Source organism: Hydractinia symbiolongicarpus, chromosome 11 (assembly GCF_029227915.1).
Source record: "Hydractinia symbiolongicarpus strain clone_291-10 chromosome 11, HSymV2.1, whole genome shotgun sequence".
Lineage (NCBI taxonomy): Eukaryota > Metazoa > Cnidaria > Hydrozoa > Anthoathecata > Hydractiniidae > Hydractinia > Hydractinia symbiolongicarpus.
In genome coordinates this window covers 23,730,213-23,755,979 of record NC_079885.1, presented here as the reverse complement: position 1 = coordinate 23,755,979, position 25,767 = coordinate 23,730,213, and the positions used below count along the sequence as shown (strand labels likewise).

Genomic DNA, 25,767 nt, shown 5'->3' with positions numbered 1-25,767 from the left:
TTATGCTTAGTAAAACACATATAAAGAGAAACAATAGTAATGTAAAAATAATAACATTACAGTGAGCAGTAAGTTTAACAAACCAAAGTTCTCCGTTTGTTAGTCAGCTAACAGCTTTATGTAGCATTTTGAATTTTAGGACAAACACATTAATTAAGCAACAAAAACATAAACAAATATGGTGGCTAGGTTTTTTTTAAAAAAAAAGCGCTAAAATATAAAACAAGAGAACTTTACACCAATTCTTAATCGGCAATAACTTTAAACGAGTGACTGTAAGTGACTTCCTTTAAACCACCTTAAGCAAATCCCAGAGGCAAGGTGAGCCTAAACGTCAACACAGCCAAAAGTTTCCGCCCTACGATGAATGATTCAGAAAGAAATCATGTCGAGGTATATGCAGATAACAAAGTTGTTTTTATCGCGTAATGCATTGTGATAATTTTGGCGTTCATTCAGACTATATTAAAAGTCAATGTTTATCTGACTAGTTTCGATGCATCATTTTGTGGTTTGCGCTAAACTTGACAAATTTGACCGCCATAACCAGAAAAGTGCTTACAACATTGCTAGTCCTCAAGTAACAACTGCTACTTGACAGGAAGTAATTATGACGAGATTCTGATATTCCCCAGATGTTACTCACTCGTGGTGTTGTGTCGTCGTTAACTGTTTTAATTATTGGATCGAATAATTTATAAATTCTCCTAATTTACAATGCAAATCTCAATTTGCTAAAAGGTAAATTCGGCTAAAGACCGATGGAGGAGAAACTAAGTTTCGACCAGTTCATAGGATGCAAAAGTGCACGTATCTTTAGATTTGATGCGTTTAGAGTCAATCAAATGATTTGATACTTGACCTGATCCAAAATGAGTACTTACTACATTTTAATACATTATCCTACCCTGCTCAATCGTTAGGCTGAATACATATTTTTAACAATTCCAATACACTGAGGATTGTTATATGTTTTTAATTAAACCTATACGGACCCAAAGACAGTTAAAGCGAAAGCAGTAAATAGCCGATACAGGTTCGAAAAACGTAGACATCCTTATAGCTAAGTTATTATAACCCTGGCAAAAACCTTGTTAAGGCAGAACTCAAAGTGTTGTTATGCCACGCTAGGGGTTGAAATTTATTTGTAAAGAAACAAATATGTTCAATTATTAAAAGTTAAATCGTGGACTGAAGATAGAAAATAAAGTTTCTGAGAGAAAAACAAACAAACACGGTTATAATCTAAAAGTCTCATGTCGCGTATAATGTTGACATGCATGCTATAGCAATATATCTCCTAACCATAAAGAGTTGTGGCTTAAATCTGGTTAAAGTTTGCATGGCGTCGCATTATACAAAACGGTAATTGGTTCTTCAATTTACAAATAAGGTGTTTTCACCACTTCTTAACACAACGTTGTGCTGGCTGTGGTTCACCTAATCGATGGCATGCATGCATAGAAGCTATTTATTCCATGTTTCGGGGCTTTCAAGCTACGTTCCCAACACTTTCCAAGTTACACAAGGAACTTTGATTTCCAATGTTTCCAATGTTTCCCAAAAGTTTTCCATGTGGCGTATACAACATTGCAGCGCTGTCAAATCCTACTTTTGTGTAGAAAATTTAATTCGTTTCGATTACAAAAGGAAAACAGTACTAATAGCTTCCATTTATATACAATTATTTGTTTTTAGTTTACCAGCCAATCACTTTTGAATTTCAGTCGCGTTTCTCCATATCCATCACAAAATTGCCACGGAATAGAAAAGTCATTAGTATGTACATGACTGCGGTACTCTAATTGAACTTTCCTTAACTTTCCTTTAAGCGTTATGCCAGTCGCGGTAGGACGCTGGTGTACACTGGATCCGGTCCTGAGTAACAAATATACAAGTAAGAACGTTTTTTATTTTGCTAAAGCAAAAGTACATTCGGTAGCTTTACGAGTTATTGTTACCTTTATAAACTTTCTTGAAGTTTCTTGCCTCCCACACAGTTTCTGCTCTTCTTACTTACTATTCTTAATTTCATTCCTCATTTGGTTGATTGAGTTTAATTGTTTTTAAGGAAGAATTTATCGTTTGTTTAAAGCGCAGCTTTCGTACATTGCAGTTGTCCGATAGCATAGATTCCCTTTTTTTATGTTTGTGGACAATAAGTAGATATACAATAGGTAAACATCCAATAACCTATGTTTACCTATTGTATATATGTTTTATTATATACCCAAAAGAGATTGTTATAATTAATATTACTTATTTTGTTTTGTGTTTGTTTTGTTTTCGTTTCATTTTATAGTGTAGATCGAAACATTTTTTTGTGAAATCGACATGTTTTCGAAATGTTGTTGAAATCGACACGGTACAAAGAGACAAAAAGTTACAACCAATCACAGTTAATTACGATAAAAATTAATGAGGCGGAAAGGATAAAATCAAAACATGCGTTTACGAATGTTTTGTCAAAACTATTGTTACGTCACAAGCATTGAATAATACGGGTGGAATACGATTATTTATTCAATGGCTGTTTTTGCTTACGGGTATATAATAATGCGAGTTATTATTTGTTAGATTATTTTACATTAGCATTTGTGACACTTTTACCCCTAATATAATAACTGATTTAAAAAGTCACCATCTACTATTTTTGATTGATTATAAAGATAAATTTTTGTTCTTAACATTATCTTGTTCTTAGCGTTTTTTGTCCCTTTTTATATCCGGAAGGCGGAGGGGTGGTCTAATAGGAAACTTTATTGGCGCGGAAGCGTCATAAAATTATTGCTTCTTATTATTGCAAAAACATTCTGGCAAGGCGGCGAGTCCGTGATGAACAAAAAAAGCCGTTTGTATTTAGTCTCCCTTCCTCAATGTAAGTTGTTTATCAGCTGGTTACTAATTATTGCTTGAGAGATATATAAGTTGAAGGGATTAAATACGGTCGAGGTTTCCTGGAAATTTAAAACCAGCGAAATAACGTCATTTTTGATCCAATGACGTCATTACATTATTTTATTTACCTCGAACATCTTTAAAAGCAATATTTAAACATGTACAAAGTTTAAAGACATGAATATCAGTCTTTCCGGAAAAACTGCTTTTTAAACTTTTATTGTTAAAATAAGAACTTTCTTACAAATATTACGACACTTTCGATCTCAATGACGTCATTAAAGTTACGTTTTGTTAATATCAAATCACTATTTTGCTATTTAGGCAAGATGTGTACCAAGAATTTTTGTCATAGCATCAGGAATGCTTAAGAAGTTTAAATTCATATTTCATCAAATTTTACCTGGAATCTGGTCGTCTCAAGCATATCTACAAACATGCTAAGTTTTATCACGCAAGCAAATGTAGTAATGAATTTGTGTGCCGCGGGCAAGTTATAGGGCCTTATGCACGATGCACCTTTAGTCTTTGGAAGCTGTGAATAGCGTTGCATGAGTTGTCACAGAGTCGAATGATTAACAAAAAATTTACATTTTGTATTCATGTATTTCCTCTAAAGTCTTCTGACTTTCATTTCTGTAAACTTTAAGGAGTATGTAGAACTGTATTTATAATGATACCAATATACACCTCTCTCACTTCCTGGGTGGGGTGCATCTTTCTGCACGTATTCGCCGTTTAAATCGGAAAGATGACAGCTCTTAAACCACCACGCGCCTCGATATTTTTGGGCACAGTTATCACTACTTGCATCATAGTCCTTGTCATAGGTTGAAAATTTTTGTCCATCATGATATGTTAGACTGTAGCCAGCGTTTCCTGAATACGAACCGAGATGAATCGTGTATTTGGTATTTTCATTATCAACTTGAAAAGAACTGTACTTCGCGTAGATCCTTCTATCGTCCCAGTCTACCATATCTACGCGCAGTTGACTTCCTTTCGGATACAACGACTGTAGTGTTAAAATGTAGAGATTTTCATTACCAAGATAAAATTCATGTTGAAGTTTTCCAAAACCGATTTTGTATTCGCGCCAGTTTCGATAAAAGTTGACTGTGCCGTCCATTCTTCTTTGAAACACTGTCCAACCACCGCCGTCTGTTGTTTGATCGCAGTAGACTTGTACCATCTTTAAATTGTTCATGTGCACCATATACAAACCATCAACTCTCACTCCTGATTGGTAATGTTGTAAACAGTCTCGTTGTGGTTTTAGATTCCGGCAGTCACAGTAATATTTTTGCGGTATTGTGTAGTCATCCAAGCAAGTGCATGGTCCGCAGATATCCTTTTGTAACATGCGACAGTAACTGGAAGACGTGCCCACTTGCGTTTCCAGTGTATCAACTTTAGATTGAAGAGCTTTAATTTTTATATCAAGATCCACTAGTGTCGAAGTTGAAATTATGTCAACTCGCACGAGAAGAACTATCAAAAGAAAAGGCACCGCCATCTCTCCTCACTGTAGTTTGTTGAAAGTTTAAAAAAAACCCTGCTAAATATATAGACGTCTCCTATGAGTGGTCAGCTGAATATACTTTTTGCACAGGTGGACTGTTCTGAAGGTTGTCGCTGTCTTCTATTTGCATTGTTTTGGAAAAGAAGCTGAAAACGATATTGTGGACTTTAATACTCAGGGGAATTGTTACTTTTGGCAAGTCGCTACATATATGTTCAATTAACTTCTTAACCAAATGGAAGTTGTCTTTTTACCCAAGATTACCTCGTACCCGTACAAATTTTTTTAATGTTAAGTAAAGACAAGTCGACCTGGGAGCAAAGTTGATCAAACTGTATATTGTGTAACGTATCAATGCTATTTTTGTTTTTTTGGTTAGCACAGCTGTTTAATGGGGAGGTAGTTTGTGGTGAAGGCGTGTCTCCATCGTAGTGACATCATTAGTTTAATTTTGTTCGGTTTTTTATCACCGACTGTCCTGGTCACACTTCCTTATCTTTTTGTTAATGTTTTTTATTGTAATGTTGCGGCTTTCGTATTGGCTTGCATATTTTTCTTTTACAGATATGTGCTTATTTTTCCCTGATACTGTTGCGGAAAACTGAATTAAAAGGTAGTTAATGACTTTTTTTAAATTTGTGTTATCAATATTTAATCATATCCCGTCAACAGCAACAACAACAACAAACACCAACAACGCAACAACAACAAAAATTTAACAACAACAACAGCAACAACAGCAAAACAGTTGATGACACCATGTTTAACACCACAAAAAATTCCCAAAATTCGAAAGTGTGGAATTAAGAAGTTACATCAAAGTTTTTTCCGGTCAGATGAAAAGGTAGAGAAAAAATTTAACTAGGTAGAGCCCATCAGTGCAAAATGTTTTTATAATGCAGTTATATTTTGCTCTATTGAATTACTTACGGTATTTAAAAAAATTAAGAACAGTAAAATCAAATTTAAGGTTAATGTACTACAAAAATAAATCAACAGCGCAGTGATCTTTAAGAGATTTTTGTGAGAAGAGAACAGAGGACAAAATTTCAAGGCTATATAATACTACTTGTAGTGTCATAAATGCACATCAAACATTCCTACGCAAGCGTAAATTTTAAAAACACGTGCCTTAACCATTTTTGTGAAGAAAAATTGTTAACTCCTTAAAATTAAATTTATATAAAGTTGGAATTTGAAATATAAAACTTTAGCAAGTGGACAGTTGGTGTTATTTAGATAGAAACGCCGTTCTTTTTTGCGATCGTCGAAATTCTGCCCATTTTTGCAATATCCAGGATTGTGTAAGTACTTGACGAGGAAATTCTTCAAATATTTTTAAACAAAACACCTGGTAGAATAAGTTTGCCAGTAGAAGTTTATTAAGCGTACAGGTCTATGGCGAATAGTGGTGTTTGTTTTTTTGCTTTTATTTTTTGTTTAGATAAACCAACCGTTTTTTTTTTTTACTCAACATTCATTAAATACTGTTAGAAGTATGTAACCGATCTAAGATACTTCTATAGAAAACGTAAAGCAAAATCAGAAAAATACAAGTAACTGTTTGAATACTGTTTGGCTCTTTTTGGCATAGGTTTTTTTGGTGCTTATAGGTATGAGGGAGAAGACATAAAATCCACGCTGTTTTTTAATTACGACAGAATTATACTTATGTATAAAAAATTGCTATCATGCTATCGTCAGTATCGTCATGCTATCGTCAGTATCGTCATGCTATCGTCAGTATCGTCATGCTATCGTCAGTATCGTCATGCTATCGTCAGTATTGCCATCAGCAGTTCTAAAATTGGCTCAATACAAATTTATATTGCATTTTAAAACATTTCAGGCAATATTTTGGCATTTCCATTTTGATTTCTTTTAGTGATGACAATATCAGTATAATCCCTATATCGGATTAGCATTGTGAAAATCGGGGAAACGGATTCATCAGGTCTAGAAACAAGCCAAAATCTTAAATTGGATAAATTTTCATGCTCATTTGACCATTAGCTCAGTATTTATCGCATTTTTCATTGTGGATAGTTCACTGCGGTGGTTTTGAACGATGCCTAAAACGCACTGACGTCATCAATAGAATTTTTTTGGAAATTGTACCAGTCCTATAACTGTGATGTAACGTATTTCAGAAAGCTATTAAAATTTAAATTTGCTGCGGGCCCTTTATGCACCCAATGCGAAATTAGGTTGATAAGCGCCCTGTCCGAATAAGTGCATACTTCTAAAGTTTAAAAACTGCACTTAGCGCGTGTAATCGGATGTCTACTGCTGTACTTTTGAAAGGAGGTGATAAAATAAAAGATTTTTGCACAGCTTTAGCACGAAAGATACAAAATAAACACAAATGTTTATACAGCTTGATCTTCTTCTAAAATCCATGTTTACTGTCTTCGATCATCATAGGGTTTCAAAATAAACCAGATAATTCCTGATAATTAGAATCGTGGCAAGACATAATTTGAACTTGACCAATTATAGTATATCTTAATTTCGGAAAACATATAAAGAAATATCTCAGTTTAGTGTCAGTGGGAATTCACTTTACTTATTTGAATAATTTAACTTCATCTAACTTCCTTGATGGAAGTTGATGATTAAACACTGATAAAATATAAAAGTAATATACTTTCTACCAATAGCTCACAAGCGGTTAACAAAAAACTGAAAAAAAAATCCATCAGTTATAAAATGAAAAATATCTAAGATTTAACCAGAAAGTATTAAGCTACGGGGCCACTAGCAACTTTTTTTGTCAAAACGTCACACAAAAATGTTGCATTTGGATTGCAACAAAATATATCAATGGCCATATGTAATCATATTTTTCATTGAAATAGTGGCCTTAAGAAGAAAACAAGCTCTCTGTGTTGCCTTGCTTTTCCTTGATGAAAAAGAGGAAGTTGCAAGGAGAAAACGGGCAAAACGGAGCAACTGGGTACAAACCTGACTCCGAAATAGGGCACAAATTGGAGTTTACAGCATTCTATTCCAAGGATTAATTGAAACAGACTCCCTGAAGGATTACATCAGAATGAATAGAATTCACTTCGACTTTCTAGTGGAATGTTTATATCCTTATCTATTAAAAGAAGATAATATATTGAGAAAGAGAGTATCAAACCTTTCTTTGTGAAACATCAGTAATTTAATCTTTTCTTCATCTGTTAATTTCTGTTTGCCCGTCATAGTGCTTTGATAAACATGCCAAATACACGAATAAAATCAGGAAATGCGCTGCAAAACATGTTTTTCACGTGGATCCACTAGAAAATCTTTGCACAAAAAAGAGAACAAAAAGTTTAAAAATTTTTTCAACTGTTTCTATCGAGATAGAAACAGTTAAAGATAGTTTTAAACTTTTTTTATGTTGCAGAAATCAAATTTGTTGCAAATTTTCCTGAAGTTAAAGGGGTGGGGCTGCTTGTATCATTTTCATTATTTAGCAAGTTTGTTGCGTATTAATGAAAAAAGTTGCTAGTGGTCACGTGGCTTTAGGTTCTATTAAGTTTAAAAACAAAAAAAGTAGAAGTAGGCTAAAGAGACAAAAAGGTTATGGCTGAGTTCATTGTTCAGTGAAAAACACTGTATCCAAAATGCGATGGGTGGTAGAATATTTAAGCTACTTGGCATGCCCCCAAAGACCACTAATTCAGAAGCACATAACTGCATTTTGGATATAACTTCACGTCCTTTTAGGGAATTTCAAAATGCGGGACGGGGGTTATTACTGTGATTATAGGGGGTTATTAAGGTAATATAGCTGCAATTATACCCCCGGTTTTTTAAAAGTGGCTTACAGACAGACAGCGAGTATTATAATATAGATACATGATTTTTTGTGTTTAATGTTGAACATCATTACTTTCCACAAAATTTTCTTTTTTTGCTAACCTCTGCCTGCCAATGTTTCTTAATTGTTTCTTAAAATTTAGGCAATATGAGCCTTATGTTTCTCATAAAAAAAGACGTGTTGTAACTCACTGGATAATGGTAATAAATAATAATAATAACATTAAATAGTATGTTTTTCATAGTAAAAAAGCTGAGCAATGCAGTATTATATCAAAAACATTTTAGATTCTCGACTGTTGAAACAAAAAATCTTGACTTTAGAGTAGATAGTAGCGTTTCTACAGTTATCTTATCTACTAGCTAGCTCAAAAATAATATATAAAAACTATGCTTCAATCCACTAGATGAAAAGATATTAAGTTGTAAAGCTGTAGTTACAACTTGTGGTGCAGACATTAAATATTTTCTGCACAAAAAAGAGAGTAGTCACAATATTTTACGCTGCAAAATTTAGGGAAAAGATCAAAATCACAAACATTTACAGCACATAAGTTAGGCATACCTTCCAACCCCGAAGTTCCATATGGTAGGTTTAGTTTTTTTTTAAGTTTTTTAATGCATGGATAATACGTTTCCAAAAGAGAGAACGTTAAAACATCACCAAACATAGTTACATTTTTTTAGCAATTAATCTCTCGTCATCTGAAATCTCTTTCTAAATTGGATTTTATAATTATTTTGTTGTTGTCAAATGTTGCTTGAGTGGAGAAATATATTTCTTAACAGGAATACAGGAGAGTTCGCCTAAAAACAGGAGTCTTCTATACAAAAGGGGACGGTTTGAACATATATATACATGGGGAAAAAATCCGAAATTATGACCTTTATTAAAGAGGAGGCGCTTAATTGAGCATTTACGCAAAATCCCTTTCTTAAACCTTCGATTTGCAAACATTTATGATGGAATAATTGATGTCCTTGAGGCTGCCATCAAAAATATGTATGTTCGCATCCTCCGATCGACTTGCTTGAGATTAATAAAAACCCGAGTCCACATGTCAGAAAAACCCCAGAAAGAAATTCCAATCCAAATGCAATTTTCTCACAAACTTTTCCTTCGTTTTAGATGCAGTGATATTCTTTACATCTGTCGAATCACATTTAAGATATAAAGTTTATACAGCCCTGTGCCAGGATAATATGGCCGACATCTTTCCTATAAAATCTCCGTCAAAAATCTAACTGACTGACCAACCAACTTTTTTTTGCTGTGCTTCAGGATGCGAACATAACATATATCTTATGGCAGCCTAAGGGCAGCCTAATACAAGGTGAGCCATATTAACAGGTCATTCTATTCTAACAAGTCCAGTTATGTTGTACCCTTTAATTACCCTAATTAAACTGTTTGGTCTAGTTCTTATTACAGGCTATTCTCTCTAACTGTGTCATGTGACTTGTATAAACATACATACAATCAATTAATCTGTCCCAAGTTCAAAGGGCATAATATGGTGTTCAAAAGTACACACAGGCTGATGTCGTCAACAAGCAAAGAATTGCAAAAGCAGTTTATCGGTTTATATTTTCAATATATTAATGACATAGCTACAAGTTCAGATTCAATGCAAAAGCACGTAGTTATCTGAGGGTTTTTGCTCATGTATGATGCATTTAGAATCAGAAATTATATATTCCAGTCAGTTGATAGAAAACGGTAAAGTATAGTTCATTGGATAATAAAACAATTTGTTGCACTGTAAATTTACACGGCAAATTTTAATGATTCATTTGGAAATATATTGTGTACTAAAATTATACAGTTTGATGATATACTTTGTTTACATCAAAGAGCTAGATAAAATGTTAATCTTTATTAATTATTGCATCCATTTATCCCCTTTGCTTTCAGACGTTGCGAGGAATTTCCAATCAACTCTTGTGTAATCAGCCTTTGGATGATTATCTCCTCAGGCCATTTTTTTTTTCCTCAGGCCAAGATTCCACCCCGACTGGCAGAAATCATAAATGGATAAATTTCAAGCTAGATTTAGAAGCTAATTTATCGTTTCCTTTTTGTTATTTTACGTGTTTTACGTGCTTTAATGTTGTACCTACCTTGGGTTGCCCCTCCGTTTATGATCATAATTATTTTTATTTAGACCTCATTTGAGTTCAGAATTAATTATCCGCTAAACGGAAGTAATGAAGCACTTATAAATTGACACATATATTTGAAATGGGCCGTATAAAAAATTTGCTTATTCAGTAATAAGGAAAAATGTTGTTTCAGTCATGTACTTCATCAGTCGCTCCTTTTTCCTAAAGTTTTATACAGGAAAAAAGATGAGCATTATATACCTTTTTATTCTATTATTACCACAGCGCGATTAGCGTCTCAACGTTAGAAGTAAAGGTGAATTTACTAGAGACGCAGCAGTATTTTCACAATACAGGGAAATTACACTAATATTATTTTTGATTGAGAAAAATCAAGTTTTTAAAAAAGTCACAGAGATGCGATGCTCAAAAAGCAAAGTTCTATTCCGTGCAATAAATTACGCAAATTTTAATGAAATTCTAATAGGTATGCATGCTGCTGTAAGAGATAATATTGGAGAGCTTAGATACGGTGAAGGCTCAAAAGAAATGACAGCAATCCCGCATTCAGGATTATTGGATAGACTGCATTATCTTAACCCATGATAATAAGGCTGGTTTGCTAGAGAGACGGGAATATTAGAGGAAGTAACAAAGACACATGATATTATTGACACAAAACTTGGCACAAATTTTTGGTACCACATTGAAGGAAAATTAAAATAAAGAAATTTCGAAAAGGCTTAATCGGTGGAACATGAACTTTGGAATAAGAAAAAAAGTTGAAATCTGTGCAAATAAAAGCATAAAAAGGCTCAAATGTGACTTTGAAACTCTTAGCCTAGAGCAATTAATCATGTTCGGATGAGTGAGACAAATTTTGCTCAAAACATTAAAGTATAAAGGAATTTCTGATAATGATCACCTGAGAAAAACACAAATAGAAGTAACCAATCAAAAAGGCAGTTAGTATTCTGAGCGTAGAAAGTTCGTTTGCGACCTAGCATAATATTTCCCACCTTAAGTGTTCCGATTTCCTGGTGGTAAGAAAAATTATACAGCTATCTCTGACAATATATATTGGAACAAGCATTATATTAGAATAGCTATATTAGATCCATGCAATTTGAATTTATCAAAGTTCACTTGTCAATGTTTGCAGCGGACTTTATTTTGTTAGATTTAAACTCTTAAAACGTTTTAATTGTTGCTAACGTGAGCATGGCCATTTTTCTAAAATTTCAGAACCTTTGTAAGCCATGACTTTGGATAACATGCTGGTTTTACAAATTATCCGATAATTCGTAAAACCGGCATGTTAGGAAGTGTTACTAGCACATTTTAAACGCTACGCACCTGACCTACGCACCTGAAAAAGTAACACGGACAATTCGAAAAAGAGCCATTGTCTCAATATTTTTGTAAGGTATTGTGGGTTTCCTGGCTAAGAAGAAAAAATCAGTCAAATTTCAGCCTAAAAATCATTGTTTCTATTTTGTACTTATTTTTCAGCCACACCTACGCCACATTGTTCTAATAAAAATAGGTGTAAGCAGAAAGATTCTCGAAAGAAAGCTATTCATAACATAAAATTGCTCAAGCGAGACGTGAAAATTATTTTGACTACAAAAACAGATTCGTGCCGAAAATGCGCAGTCGAAAAAGAAGCATGTGGAAGCGGCAGATCTTCACTGTATTTTTGTTTTTGAGCATAATTTTTCTTACTCAAAGTTTCTCATGGGAAATTTTATCTCGAGGTATTTTGCTATTTAGTTTACCTTGTGTTTAATCTTCCTGAAAAAAGAAAGAACTCGCATGTAACAACATCTACCCGGACCATAGTTTGTTATACGTGGAAAATAACATGCACTGTTTTTTATAAGAACTTCTAAATTTTTTCACACTATTTAAGGCTTTAATGTGGTATTTGTGCTCTTTGAAATATCTAGGATAAACCACTATAGTATCCATGCACATAGGCTTTCTAACGAATTTATTGTATCAAATTTAGGGTTTCATCGTGACATTTTAGGGGTTTTGTGTGATTTTTGGAGGATCTTAAATGCAGATTTTTACACCTTAAAAGTGCAAATACAAATAGGATGTTCTTATGGTTTAGCAAACTGGTCATTACGAATCTTTCAGCCGCTTCAGGTTTTTCTTAAAAATTTAATCTAAATTACAGGGTTCGCCTTGATCAAATTCGGGGTTGTTTATAGTTGTCAGGATTATCAGGGTCTGCGAGACACCCTTGTACAGGTGTTTTTTCATCGTTTGCTTCTTAGTAATTTCAGACTTACATCATTTTGCTGACGATACACAAGCTTAGTATGTTCTCAATATTTTAATATTTTTAGCAAATTGTGGAGATACTTTGATTTTATAGTAAATTTAAGAATAGATTCTAGCTTTTTAAGACTTTTCAGCTATTAAGCCACTAGATTTATTGCTTTGTCACATTGGTGAGTAATTTTGATTCGAAGAAAATAATGCGAGAGAAATTTTCGCTAAATTCAAAAAATCATGCAAATTCTTATTTTTTTGACACCCTAGAGTTTAACATTTATCAGGATGTACCACGTACGTCAAGCAAATACAAAATAAAATATAACTCTTTAATCGGAAAAAAAATCATTTGAGTTACGCTAAGCCTTTTTCGTAAAAATTATCTTCAAGAACATTTTTAGATTGTCAATTTGCAAATAATAATTCAGTTAGAGTTATTTGCCCTTTGGTATTATTTTAATTGGTTTATTCGAAATTGATCTTTTTTCGCATAACAGTTTTAAACTATTTTTAAAAAACAGATAATCGACCAAATCGAGATTACAATACATTTCCTTCAGACGCACTTAATATGGTGATCTCCATTTATTTTACCTTTTAGAACAACCAGTTAATGGGGCAAAACAAGAAGAAACTAGCATATGCACCAAGGAGATCGACATTGTTTTGTTAATTGACTCTTCCGGTAGCGTTCATGTGAAATGGGACGAGATTATCGATGCTGCACAAATACTTCAGGCAAACTTCAACGTAAACGACAATTCAACACGTGTTGGTATCATTGACATCAGTGCGATTGCCAATGTTTATAAACATTTAGATTCAAATAATACCAACGAAGAAGTCTTTCAAATCCTGGAAAGGTTACGACCAAGACCTCAAAACGGGATAACGAATATGGAATTGGGTCTGGAAATGGTGCTGAAAGTGATGTTTTCATCAAATCCAATGAGGCCAAATTGCAGGAAAGCATTAGTGGTGTACACAGATATTGCAATTCAAAATGGAGCAATAAAGGTCAGTTTTTTATTCACATTTTGTTTCTCTATTTCCAGACTGATAATGGAGAAAAAAAAAGATATGGCTTTTAAAGCATTTAAACAACATTCAAAACATTTGCTGCAAAACATTTGGCTGCCCTAAGTTGGCCAAGTTGAATAAACAATATAATTTTTCTTTAATGAGCGACGGCAATTTAAGTTGTAAGTCATGTATCTTATCGGCCCAAATTCTGTCAACCAAAGTTTTTGTCGGGCCAAATTTTGATACCTTGAGACTGAAAATTTTTAGCCGTTGTCAAATTTTTGTTATTATTCTTAAAAAACGCTATAAAGCGTTACAGTCAGGTATATTATGTCATCAACAAGTGCGAGTCAATTCAAAATTTGCAGAATCTATTTTCATTTTACAAGAAAGTTTAATCTTCACAAAAGTGTTTTCCTTAAAACTTATTTCCTTAAAGTTCAATTTTCTTTGCAACATTTTGATCAAATCGACTTTTGGAAAAATCTTGGATGCGCTAAATAATTTGTCGGCCAAAGTAATCGGTCGGCCCACATGTGACGAATAACAGATCTCTTCATTATTAAGCGCGAAATTACATTAGAATTCTTCGGAATACTCTCGGAATTTTTCTATTTCTATTGTTCATTAAGAAAGACTTAACCTTCGAATCAGATTTCTGAAAGACTACGTAATCAATTGCATTGAAATTCTTTTAGATCGTTGTTATTTTTTTCTTATAATTGTTTTGTGTAATTTTATTATGAAATACCAAGTATAAATTAGCTAGCTTTATATCAGGTCTTTCCTTAATCAATACCAACTAGCCATTTGCCCTTGAAAAACTCCCCGTTTTGCCATTCCCACATAGTCCAGTGCTCAGATTATAGCCCGCCGCGAATATCTCTGCATCGCGCTTTCATGTATTCTTATTATAAAAAATAAAAGGTTGCTTTTGTAGCAGACACAATACTGTTGCGCTGTACAGGATACCGAAAAATCATGCTTTTTTCTATCATAGGACTATTTTGTTTACATGACATCCAACCACATTGATGTCTACTTCGTTCAAGTTGGTCCGACACCAGCTAATTCAGAAATTACTCACATGGCAGAAGCCCGCTTGATAAATGCATACAACTTGAGCCAAAGTGGACTTGGTCAGGAATCAATAGAACATTCGATTTGCTATGGTGAGTATAGGGTGTTACGGTTGCTTTTGTTGACTTTAGCTAGGAGATAACCTAACATAAGATCAGATAGGACAAGATATGGTAGGATAAGATAAGCTGAGATAACCTGTCAATAAATAGACACAGAAGGTTGTTGTTCTTGAATTTGTTCTGCGTAAGCATAAGTTGTTTCTTGTATGATCTTTTGTATGAACTTTTCAGTGTGTTGGGATACTTAATCCTTTCTTTAATAACATTAGGTGAAACACTTGTAAAATCATCATCTGCAGTTACTTCTATCGAGGAGAAAGGTACGTAATTGATTTTTATGATGAAAATGCCTGAAAAATTATTTTAAAATGATCGAGTCATGTTCTGACAGTAAATTCAGCGTTTTAAGATTCCGCTACTGACTCTACACTGCGTATATTACAGACGACCTCTATCTTCACTTAGACGGAAGCTTATATGCGCACAATAAACTTCGAGATATGCATGGTGTACCACCACTAGAATGGGATACGGAGCTCGCCAAAATTGCTCATGACTGGGCGTATCATTTGGCCATGCTAAACAATGGATTAAGTCATTCGTCCATGACGACCTATAGTGAAAGTTTAGGTTTGCATTATGGTGGTGATTCGTATATGCACTCCTATGAAACATCCCTCTTATGGTAAGAGGTATTTCGTGATTACAAAATATAAGTTTTGATTGATTGCACACATTGTGAACTTAAATTTGTATTGAAGCACTGATAATTCTACTTTTCCTTGCATCGAATTATGTTTTCATGCAATGCAAGAGATTTCATCTCGTCCTACGTATTTTGACCAACCCGAAACAACATTGCAGAGATATAACATCCAAAACAATCGCCGATGTTTCATAAGATATTAAAAATGCTGACATTTCTGGAAAGATAATTAATCAATTTTTATTCTAATTTAGGTATAAAACTATTAAATATTACAATTTCAACAATCCCATGTACAATTACTTGGCTGGAACATTTACCCAAATGGTATGGAAGTCAACTGTTAAATTTGGATTTGGTATAGCTTACAGGAACGATACAAAAACAACATTCACCGTTGCTACATATGCCCCAAAAGGAAATTACGAGGGTCAATTTGCTGATAATGTACCGCCACCTGTTGCCGGATGTAAGTCACATGATATTTTCTTTTGTTTGTTTTATCTTCCTTTTCCCTTTTTTCTAATTACTTTTCATGCTATTTCGTAGTACCACCGAGGATTCCAGATATATCGGAGTTAATTTATCCAAAACTGTCCAAACAAAAAATGACGAAAGGTAACTTTTTTTCATTGCAGACTATGTCTACTAAAGTCTTCTGTAATGCATCACTTAAGTCTTGTATCCATTGTCAGCGATAGAACTTACTACTAAAATATTAAAACCCGTTTTAGTGCACGCGAGTTAATGTCTATCGCTTTGTTTTGATGTCTAATATTTTAAAATCTATTTTAAGAAGTTTTTGATCGTTCAAGAAAGTTTATTTTGTTTGTTCATTCCAACATTAAAAAAAATGTAAATGGATGTAAATTATTTGCCGCTCTTAAACATGGACGTCCAGTTATGGACACGGATATCAATACAGCTAAAATTATGGCCATAAGTATTGATCGTTACACATGACTTTATGGGATAAATAATACAGCGGTATTTTACAAGAAAAAAAATTGTGATTATTCTAATATAACTTGTGATTGTAATGACCGATAGGATCAAAGGGATAGATGTTAATCATATTTCTCTGTCTATTTTTATTTAGAAGAATGCGCCCAAAAATATGGAACGCTAAGTTACTGCACCTGATGAAATTGTATAGTCTCTATACCGATAATTTGTTTATGTTTATGACTTTCTTTGACTCATTTTTTGTTGTTGTCACGTAATATATCACGAATGGTTTAATCTTAAACGAACGTAAGGAAGGAAACATCGCGATAGTGCTTGCCTGAATAACATGCAGCCCTATCATTATATGGGTAAATGCGTAAGTTGAAAATACCGTTAGTTATGAATTTAACGCCTGGTAACTCGAACCTCCAAGATATTAAACAAATAGTTCGACGTTTTCGAGTCAAAAAAGCCCCGTTAATTTAAGTGTTATCAGAAATGAGATAATGTATCCAGTTATATTTTGTCAAGAGTTAATAAAAACTAAAGAAATCTAAAATCTGACATTTATCGATCTTTAATTTCCATTACTGGAGTAAAAAGTTTGAGTTAATTGAAGAAATTAACCTTAAGGGGAATAAAAATGGGTCAAGTTAACGAATACGTTTCTCTCAAGTCAACAGAATATTTTTTTAAAGAAGCATTGAGAAAATCTTAAGGGACCCAAGAAAACAGTTCGAGATAATAAAAGTTTGAGTAAACCACTGTTACCAGGAGTTAACTGTATAGAGTGTTTTAAGCAAACTTACTGCAATCTAACGATTTTTGATATTCTGTTTTTCACCCTAATTTTTATTACTATTGTGACTGAGTAGCTGTGTTGTTTTTATTACGTGTGTCCTTCCATACATTACTGTGTTTTCTGAATATACTATATATTAAAATTCGCTGGTATTATATTCCTACCTATGCAAAACGTAACCCTTGGGGATAATGTGTCTATGAGCTTTTCCTCACATATTTTTAAATATACTTGATATTACGTAATGACGTAACGAAAAAGAGAATGAGAACGGAGTTTAAATTATCATTTTTTTCCAAGTGATCGGATAACGAAAAATCCTACATATTTGGCATGCGTAAAGGAATAACCACGAATAAGTACGCCGTAGTTTTTTATCCAATTTATACCCAGGAGGATAGCGCTATCTTTCGAACATTTTGCCACTGGAGTATTAAAAGTCATAATTCAAATTCTCACTGGCAGTCGTAAAATTTTGATGAATCGCGTATTATGTATCAGTACTTTCATTTTATCGCAATTGAAGGGAAAATTATGATTGGTTTATCTACTACATGACATCTTTTATTTGCATTTTGCTCACCATATTTTGTTGTTGATTTCTTGTCAGGTTCGGTTATATTATTGAAAAAGGATTCTAAAATGTAAAACCCCTTAAAATGTTAAGAACAACAAAGTAAACAAAATAAGTCTGTATTTTCTTATCTGATACTAAACATTTTTTAGTATCTTTTTTAATACAAACACGTCCCCTTTATCTTAATCAAGCATCTTTTCTAGCTACTAAGGAAATATCAGAAAATTAATATATCATTTACTAACTATTGGCTCCACATTTAACATCGAGTATTTTCCTGTTGAAACGTACTGAACATTTGACGCCTTAATGTCCACTGAGTTAATTCTATAATTCTATATGTTTATTTATTTAATTGTTTGTTTGTTGTTTTTGACCTTGGATGTAACTTGAGCGTGTTAATAAGAACGATTTAAGACACTAGATTAATTTTATTATAAAAGGAGAAATGATGTTTCTGGTACTTTTCGCCTGTATGCTCAGTTGCATGGAAAAATATTATGTTCAGAAAAATATTTTTATTTTAGTTAGCATCAATACATGTTTTGCTCCTCACATGCGCCTAGATTTCAGGGAGTCACGCTTGAAATATGCTTATCTTAAAGCAGCCATACACGAGTCGATTAAACGCTTTCGAACTTTTTGAACACATGTAGAAATATATGTACTGTCTATGTACTGCCTTAAATCCAAAAAAAATTATCAAGAAAACAAAATTAGATATGGAGGGGCAATCATACAAACGTTTTTCATGTGAAAAGTGGCTTTTTAAGGTGATGCACAATAGAACCATATTTAGGGGGGGGGGGGGGGGGGGGGGTATGAGTGCCTTTTCGCAAAAATAGTCTTTATAGTAGAAGGGTAACGTTTGTGATCATCTTAAGCTTGCAAAAGATTTCTTCTATTCTGTCTTGGTAACCTTTGACTTCACCAATTTACTAACAGTTAACCCTATTCGGTCCGGGTTTTTCGAACATTTTTGACCTGGGGCAGGGGCGAATTCCCCCTCCTTAATAACTTTTCATAGGATCGTTTATATTGAATCGAACTTGGCACACTTATAATACGTCACAAAAGGAACAAAATGGCGGTAATAAATAGTTGCTTGCATCAGCACATTTTCTGTGACGTCATCAAAAAAGTTTGGAAATTCATCAAAATGCCAACGACTGCTTAAAATTCAATTACTTTAGTTCTGGAAGCTATATAAAAGTTATTTAACATATTTTCCGGTTTTTACATAGATTTTACAAGAAATTGACAAAAATTGCCCGAAAATCCGGGTTTTTCCGATTTTTTGGTAACATCCGAAAAAATTGGGAAATCGGATTAATCACGTGTTCAAAACATGGAAAATGATTCTTCATGATGAAACAAACTAGTGTTGTAAGTTTCAAGCTCTAAAGATAATTCTACAAGAGTTATTATATTTTCCCAGTTATAAAGGTTTCATAGAGGTTTTTAGGGGCAGTTTTTAGTAATAGCCAATATCAAAGCCTTTCAGAGAAATGGGACCTAAAAATTTGGCATGTAGGTGTCTGATAGATAAATACTGAAGCTCAGTAAGTATAATAGCTATGCAACGTAGCGTTAACCCTATTCGGTCCGGGGTTTTTCGAACATACTATGACCGGGGGGGGGGGCGGATTCCGCCCCCCCTCAATAACTTTTCATAGGGTTGATCATATTGAATCAAACTTGGCACACTTATAGTACGTCATAAAAGGAACAAAATGGCGCCAAAAAAAATTTGCTTGCGTCAGCACATTTTCTGTGACGTCATCAAAGGCTTGAAAATTTTTAAAAATGCCACAATCTGCTTAAAATATAATTACTTTTGTTCTAGAGCGAATTTTTACATTCTGTTTGAAGTTTCTGAAAGCTAAATAAAAGTTATTTAACATATCTTCCGGTTTTTACATGGATCGGATAAAAAATTGCCAAAAATTGCCCGAAAATCCGTTTTTTTTCGATTTTCGGGTAAAATCCGACAAAATCGGGAAATCGGATTTGTCACGTGTTCAAATTATTCAAAATGATTCTTCTTAATGAAACAAAGGTGTGTTGCAAGTTTCAAGTTCTAAGGATAATCCTAACAGGAGTTATTATATTTTCTCCATTATAAGGATTTCATAGAGATATTTAGGGGTAGTTTCGAGTAATGGCCAATATCAAAGCCTCTGAAAAGTATGGGACCTAAAAAATTTACATGCAGGTGTCTAATAGATAAATGTTAAAACTCAGTAAGTATCATAGCCATATAACAAAGCAATCAGGAGTTATTAAAAAAAAACCGTCAGGGGGGGCGGAATCCGCCCCCCCGGACCGAATAGGGTTAAGGAGTTATTAAGAAAAAACCGTACAGAAACTAAATTGACCCATTTTTTATTTCCGCAAATGCAGAGCCTGTATGCCTTTGGTATCTAGGCCGCACCATATGAAGCACAGAAGATTTTTATCTTTTAATAACATGAACGAAAGTGCGCTAGTCCATTTTCAACCAATCTGAATAAACAGATTATAACATATCTGATTCTATGTCTCTCACGAATAAGGTGTATTTCTCAAGTGCCAATAACGTTCCGTGGCATAAAGAGCCCTGCAAAACGCTCCGGATGAACTTGATACTTCTCACCCGATGAATTGTTTCTGAATTGTGCAGTTTGGTAACCGAGACTCGTCAGGAAAATTTGTGTTTTTTTTTATAGCTGGTTGGTACAATCTACAATTACAGTCTAAGAAGAAAAACTTTCCTTGACCCAAGGGATACTTTTGTTTCCATAGACATGTGTCATTACCAACTGGTGGCGTTTTGTAAAGCATTTGTCTCCATTGTGTGGGAGGTTTTAAAAGCTGTGATGTATAAATAAGAGTGTGAATCGATCCTTTCTGTAAGTTGTTCTTACTTGAAGCGTTTTAATAAAGTTAAAATGCCACAGAGAGGACTAGCAGCACCATATCAACACGTTATTCAAAAGTTAAACGTTAGTATAAAATGAAAAGAATTAGGAAAGAAACAACAGAACGTTACACATACTGCATTTTTCCGTATGACACACATAATTTTTTGTGAGAAAGTGACTGAGAAACTTGACTGGGCTATCGAGTCAAACAAAAACAGGCAAAATTTGTCCCTACAAGCGCGTTACTCGTACGCAGACTGCGCTGTATGAAAGTCGGTAATGAGATAACAAAAGATATTAATACAGGACGACGAACTTTAGCAAATCCGTTTTTCTTAGTTTCAGGTCTCAATCCTGCAGCTTTGTTCTTTGTAATAATAATATCGCCTTTTCATGTTCAGCCGCGGTGGCGCACAATCAAAAAATTGCATGAAAACGAGGTTAGTTTGGATAAAGTTCGGGACGCCAAGTTGTTTACAGGCTGTTCTGACATTAGTTTTCAACAAATATTGGTTTTATATTTTTCAACTTCTATTGAAAGGATCGTAGTGGATAAAAGTATATAAAAGGTATTAATAGTGGTAGTGTGACAAAAATTGTAAATATTTACTGTGTATTTATGGCAAATTTAATGTTGACTAGCAAGCTATAGCTCAACAAACGTCTTCTTCTTACTGCTCTAAAAAGTTTATATTCTATAATATAAGGTCTAAAATGTTTACCTAGTCTACTGAAACTTCATATAACTTTAATAATTATAATTTATATATATTATAATTATATAGGCTATAATTATTTTCCTACAAAAGTTACCAAGTTAACCTGACATAATAGGTAGGATGTTATAGCTAGCTATGTACACAGAGATGATGTGCTGTCCAGCTATGTATCGTCATTATTGTCACACTCTACTGCTTGAGCCATTCCATTTAGTATCCATTTATAATAAACATATTTCGGCTCAACCCAGTGTACTCAGTAATTACAAATTGTTTATTTTTTCGGTTTGTCTTTTCAAATTTATATTAGTATTGTAGATTTATTATTCTTTAAAAAATATTTAGTAGGTGTAGTGTTGCTCTCTTTTCTAAGAAAATACATTCAAAGTTCTTAAAATTGTTCTTATTCTCTGTGAAACTAAGATTAGGCCTCTATGAGTCAGACAGTGTTAAACAAAACACTTCTAAAAACACTATTGCTCTCTTACAGTAGAATGCTTAAATTCGGAAACTCAAGAAGTATAATACATGTTGGGGCAGTTTTTTGAGATATTAAAAAAATAAAAAAGAACGACAAAATCTACGACATATCCATATATCTTTTCAGCAAGCTTTCGCCAACAACCAGGCTGGCATGTTCACACTAATTCTAATGGATATTGAAATAGGTCTATTTAAAATCCGTGTTATCCTTAACTACAACTTTAGAAAAAAATATATTAGAATAATCCATATTATCCTTATCGCAACCTTAAAAAATATATTGAGGCAAATACAGTGTTTTTCTTTATTTTTCTTAGATATAGCTAAAAAAAGTTAAATGCTTTGCAGTCGAGTAGACGCCAAGTAGACAGTATTTAAAATTTGCTATTTTCTTTCCCTAGCACGATCACACCGAAATAATCAACGTCGAGGTCTACAAAGGCGGTGCTGGCGTTAGCAACAATTTTTAATTATTATATAAATTGCTTAGCTAGCAGAAATTTCCAGTTTAAAATGTACAATACAAAAGGAAAAATCGGCTTTATTGGTATTGTCTTCATTACAATACTTATCTTCCGTCCATAAAGGCCATGCTTACGTCAGCAACAATTTTGAATTATTATATAAATTGCTTTCAGTTTAAAATGTACAATACAAAAGGAAAAATCGGCTTTATTGGTATTGTATTCATTACAATACTTATCTTCCGTCCATAAAGACCATGCTTACGTCAGCAACAATTTTGAATTATTATATAAATTGCTTAGCTAGCAGAAATTTCCAGTTTAAAATGTACAATACAAAAGGAAAAATCGGCTTTATTGGTATTGTCTTCATTACAATACTTATCTTCCGTCCATAAAGACCATGCTTACGTCAGCAACAATTTTGAATTATTATATAAATTTCCTAGCTAGCAGAAATTTCCATTTCAGAATGTACAATACAAAAGGAAAAATCGGCTTTATCGCTATTGTCTTTCTTACAATACTTATCTTCCCTTTATTGAACTAATATTTCAAATATAATACTTTTCTGATTGTAAATTGATATGATTGTAAACAACCCTTTTACAAGACAAAAATATGTTTTTTATAAAATTTCCTTTCATAAGTAATAATCACGTGATTAGACTCCTGGACCAAGTATGGTCAAATTTGACTATATTTCTACAAAAACTTTCTTCTTCCCCACCTTTCGATACAAAACATATTACCAGAGGTTTTACACCATACACAGCTTACATAGTATGCGAAAAACAAATTTAATTAGTAGTGGTCTAATTATCACTGCCGTATCTCATCAGTTAAGGTAATACACTTTTACATTAAAAAACCTTTGACGGCATCTAGTCACATTACTGAAGAGCCTATTCTAAATTTAGGTATTTTCAAGGCGCCAGTAATCCATTTTTTTGACAGCATATCAATTTTGAAGACAATAGTTCAGAAATCGTTAAAAACAATTTTCATGGTTTTAAGTAAAAGTCAGATAGGGTGTAAATAAAAAGATGTTCTAGACTTAAATTGAATGTTTTAAAAGGTAAAACAGAATAGTTTCTAAGAAGCAAATCCAAATCAACAAAAGTAAGATCATTTGGCATGTTCTATATTGTTTTCACCCATAAAATCTTCCACAAAATGGGTATAACACGTCAAATCCAACAATAGAAGAATTACTGATTAAAGTGCATACAGTCTTCACTCATTCAAAATACAACTTAAAATGTGTAGAATATCATTGTATATATATACAAATTATTTCTTTTGGTATATAAATTTGCATATGGTCCTCCCATACACAAGTTGAACATAGATTGTCAAAAAAACATAGTTTAAGTTAAAACATTCAGTATTTTTTTATCATGGAGCATTTATTTCTGAAAAATTTTGTAAAATTCTCTACAATAATGTGAAACCGTGGAAATTTCTTTCAGCAAAACTGATATCGCATACAATTAGTTCTTCCCAACGAAATTTTTTAACACAAACTATAGAAAGAAATCACCTCACACAACAGCTTACAGTGAAGTCTAATTCTACAAATATTTGTTCTTTCAGTGTATTGCATGTGGTTTATTTCCATAAATTTTTTTCACAAATTATCAAAAAAAAAACAGCACGAATACTATAAACGGACAACCATACCATCCTCTCATGAAACATTAACCAGTAATGACATAAACTCACGTAAACTTCCCCTCAAGAACGTCAACAACCTTTGTAAAAATATTAACAACCCTTAAAAGTAACCTGGTAATTTACATGCTTGCTACAAAAGTTTAACCGGATGTTAAAAACAAAACAATAGAAATATCCCCAATTAACGTATTGCATTATAAAGTTTACAGGAAGCGTGAGAAAAATCTTACTCTATGGGCATAAAAAAATGCCCTCACTCTATCCTACACGTTTACTAAGTGGCTTGTTACATTATAATTCGTGGTCAAAAAAAGACCCCTAATTTTGACTACTAAAGTAAGCTATAAATAGCTAAAAAAGAAATAACAACATAACTCATAGTTTAGCTGGGTATGGAGCTTAAAGCTAAAATTAGCAATCTACAGTAGTGGAAGCTAAGACATTCAGTTAATCATAGTTGCACTGGAAAGACGCTTATGCTGTGTAAAACACGTAAAAAGAGTAACAATGTTATGTAAAATTAAGATATTTGCAGTGAGTTCAACAAACCAAAAATTCTGTTTCGCAGGCGAATTTGTTTGCTAGCCAGCTAACACCTTAAATTTTATGAATGAACTAGTCGACGAGGCCAGTGAAAAATCCACTTAGGTAGGAGAACGTTAGAAATAATTTAGATTGTTTTGAGAGTTTTGCTAACGTCAGCAGTGCATATGCATAATAATCCTGTAAAGTATTTTTCTAACCTGTTGCTTGTAATGTGCAGAGTTTAAAAAGCTGATCAAAAAATGTATAGATTCAGGTGTTTTTGACGAACGGCTAAGAAGATATAAGGGTTTTAAAATTTTGCTAACGTCAGCAAAGTCCCGTACATGTTGTCTTTATCGTAAATATCTTAAAACGGTAATCAAGAAATTGTACATGATCATGTACTTTTGACGAACAGTTACAGAGCTATTGAAGTTCAAGGTTTTTTGACGACAGCTTCAACCCGCTTGTTCCGAAACGGGTGGATTTACCTAGCATTAAAATATTGATCCCATTTTCGTCCCAGGGGCCCCTAGCAACCTACGCAGGAGATGACGTCAGTTATTTTTACCTGTTCCTAAGTTATTTGGCCTTAAACTTAAAAGCCCAATGCAATGGCTTCATTTTTCTTATTTAATGAATTGACGTCAGTGTAATTGTATTGACGTCATGCCGTAACGTCTAGGCAGTTAACATATAAGACATACTTTTTTTGGCAACCTTAAAGGACATTTCGGCGACGTCAAAGAAAAATAAACACACCCATTGTGCCTGTCACAGACACTTCGTATCACATATATAAACATTAGTTACGCACCAGGGAACATTAATTATGCAAATATGTAAACAAATACGTTAGCTTTATTAAAAAACGCGGTTAAACTTTAAAGAATTTGAGGCTTTCGTGGATTTTTTTTAAGAATGCGATTCTACTTACCAATTTGAAGTGTGTTACATAGAAAAGTAAGACGTAGCTGTAGCTACATAAAAACTGAACGCCTAGAAATATCAAGTTCTTACTTTTCTCAAATTCTTATCTAATTGACTCTAACCTTTATTTTCGACTTCTAACTCTACTTTACACTTGTAGCTCCACTCTTCACGTACGTCTTGTGGTTTCTAACTTTACTTTCTACTTCTACTTCTAATTCTTTACTTGGACTTTTCTTTCTTTTTTAA

General features: G+C 33.3%; 2 protein-coding genes across 2 annotated transcripts; one reads left to right on the top strand and one right to left on the bottom strand.

The window, feature by feature from the left end:
- Nucleotides 1–3,484: 3,484 nt before the first annotated feature.
- Nucleotides 3,485–4,446, bottom strand: LOC130614253 (microfibril-associated glycoprotein 4-like). Its single transcript, XM_057435671.1, has one exon. The coding sequence runs from the start codon at nucleotides 4,412–4,414 to the stop codon at nucleotides 3,512–3,514; it is 903 nt and encodes a 300-aa protein (XP_057291654.1). The 5' UTR covers nucleotides 4,415–4,446; the 3' UTR covers nucleotides 3,485–3,511.
- A 7,261-nt stretch (nucleotides 4,447–11,707) lies between these two features.
- Nucleotides 11,708–17,382, top strand: LOC130614227 (uncharacterized). The gene is made up of 8 exons (XM_057435650.1): nucleotides 11,708–12,090; nucleotides 13,221–13,636; nucleotides 14,643–14,814; nucleotides 15,054–15,104; nucleotides 15,250–15,469; nucleotides 15,745–15,959; nucleotides 16,040–16,108; nucleotides 16,590–17,382. The coding sequence occupies exons 1-8, from the start codon at nucleotides 11,982–11,984 to the stop codon at nucleotides 16,631–16,633; spliced, it is 1,296 nt and encodes a 431-aa protein (XP_057291633.1). The 5' UTR covers nucleotides 11,708–11,981; the 3' UTR covers nucleotides 16,634–17,382.
- Nucleotides 17,383–25,767: the final 8,385 nt, after the last annotated feature.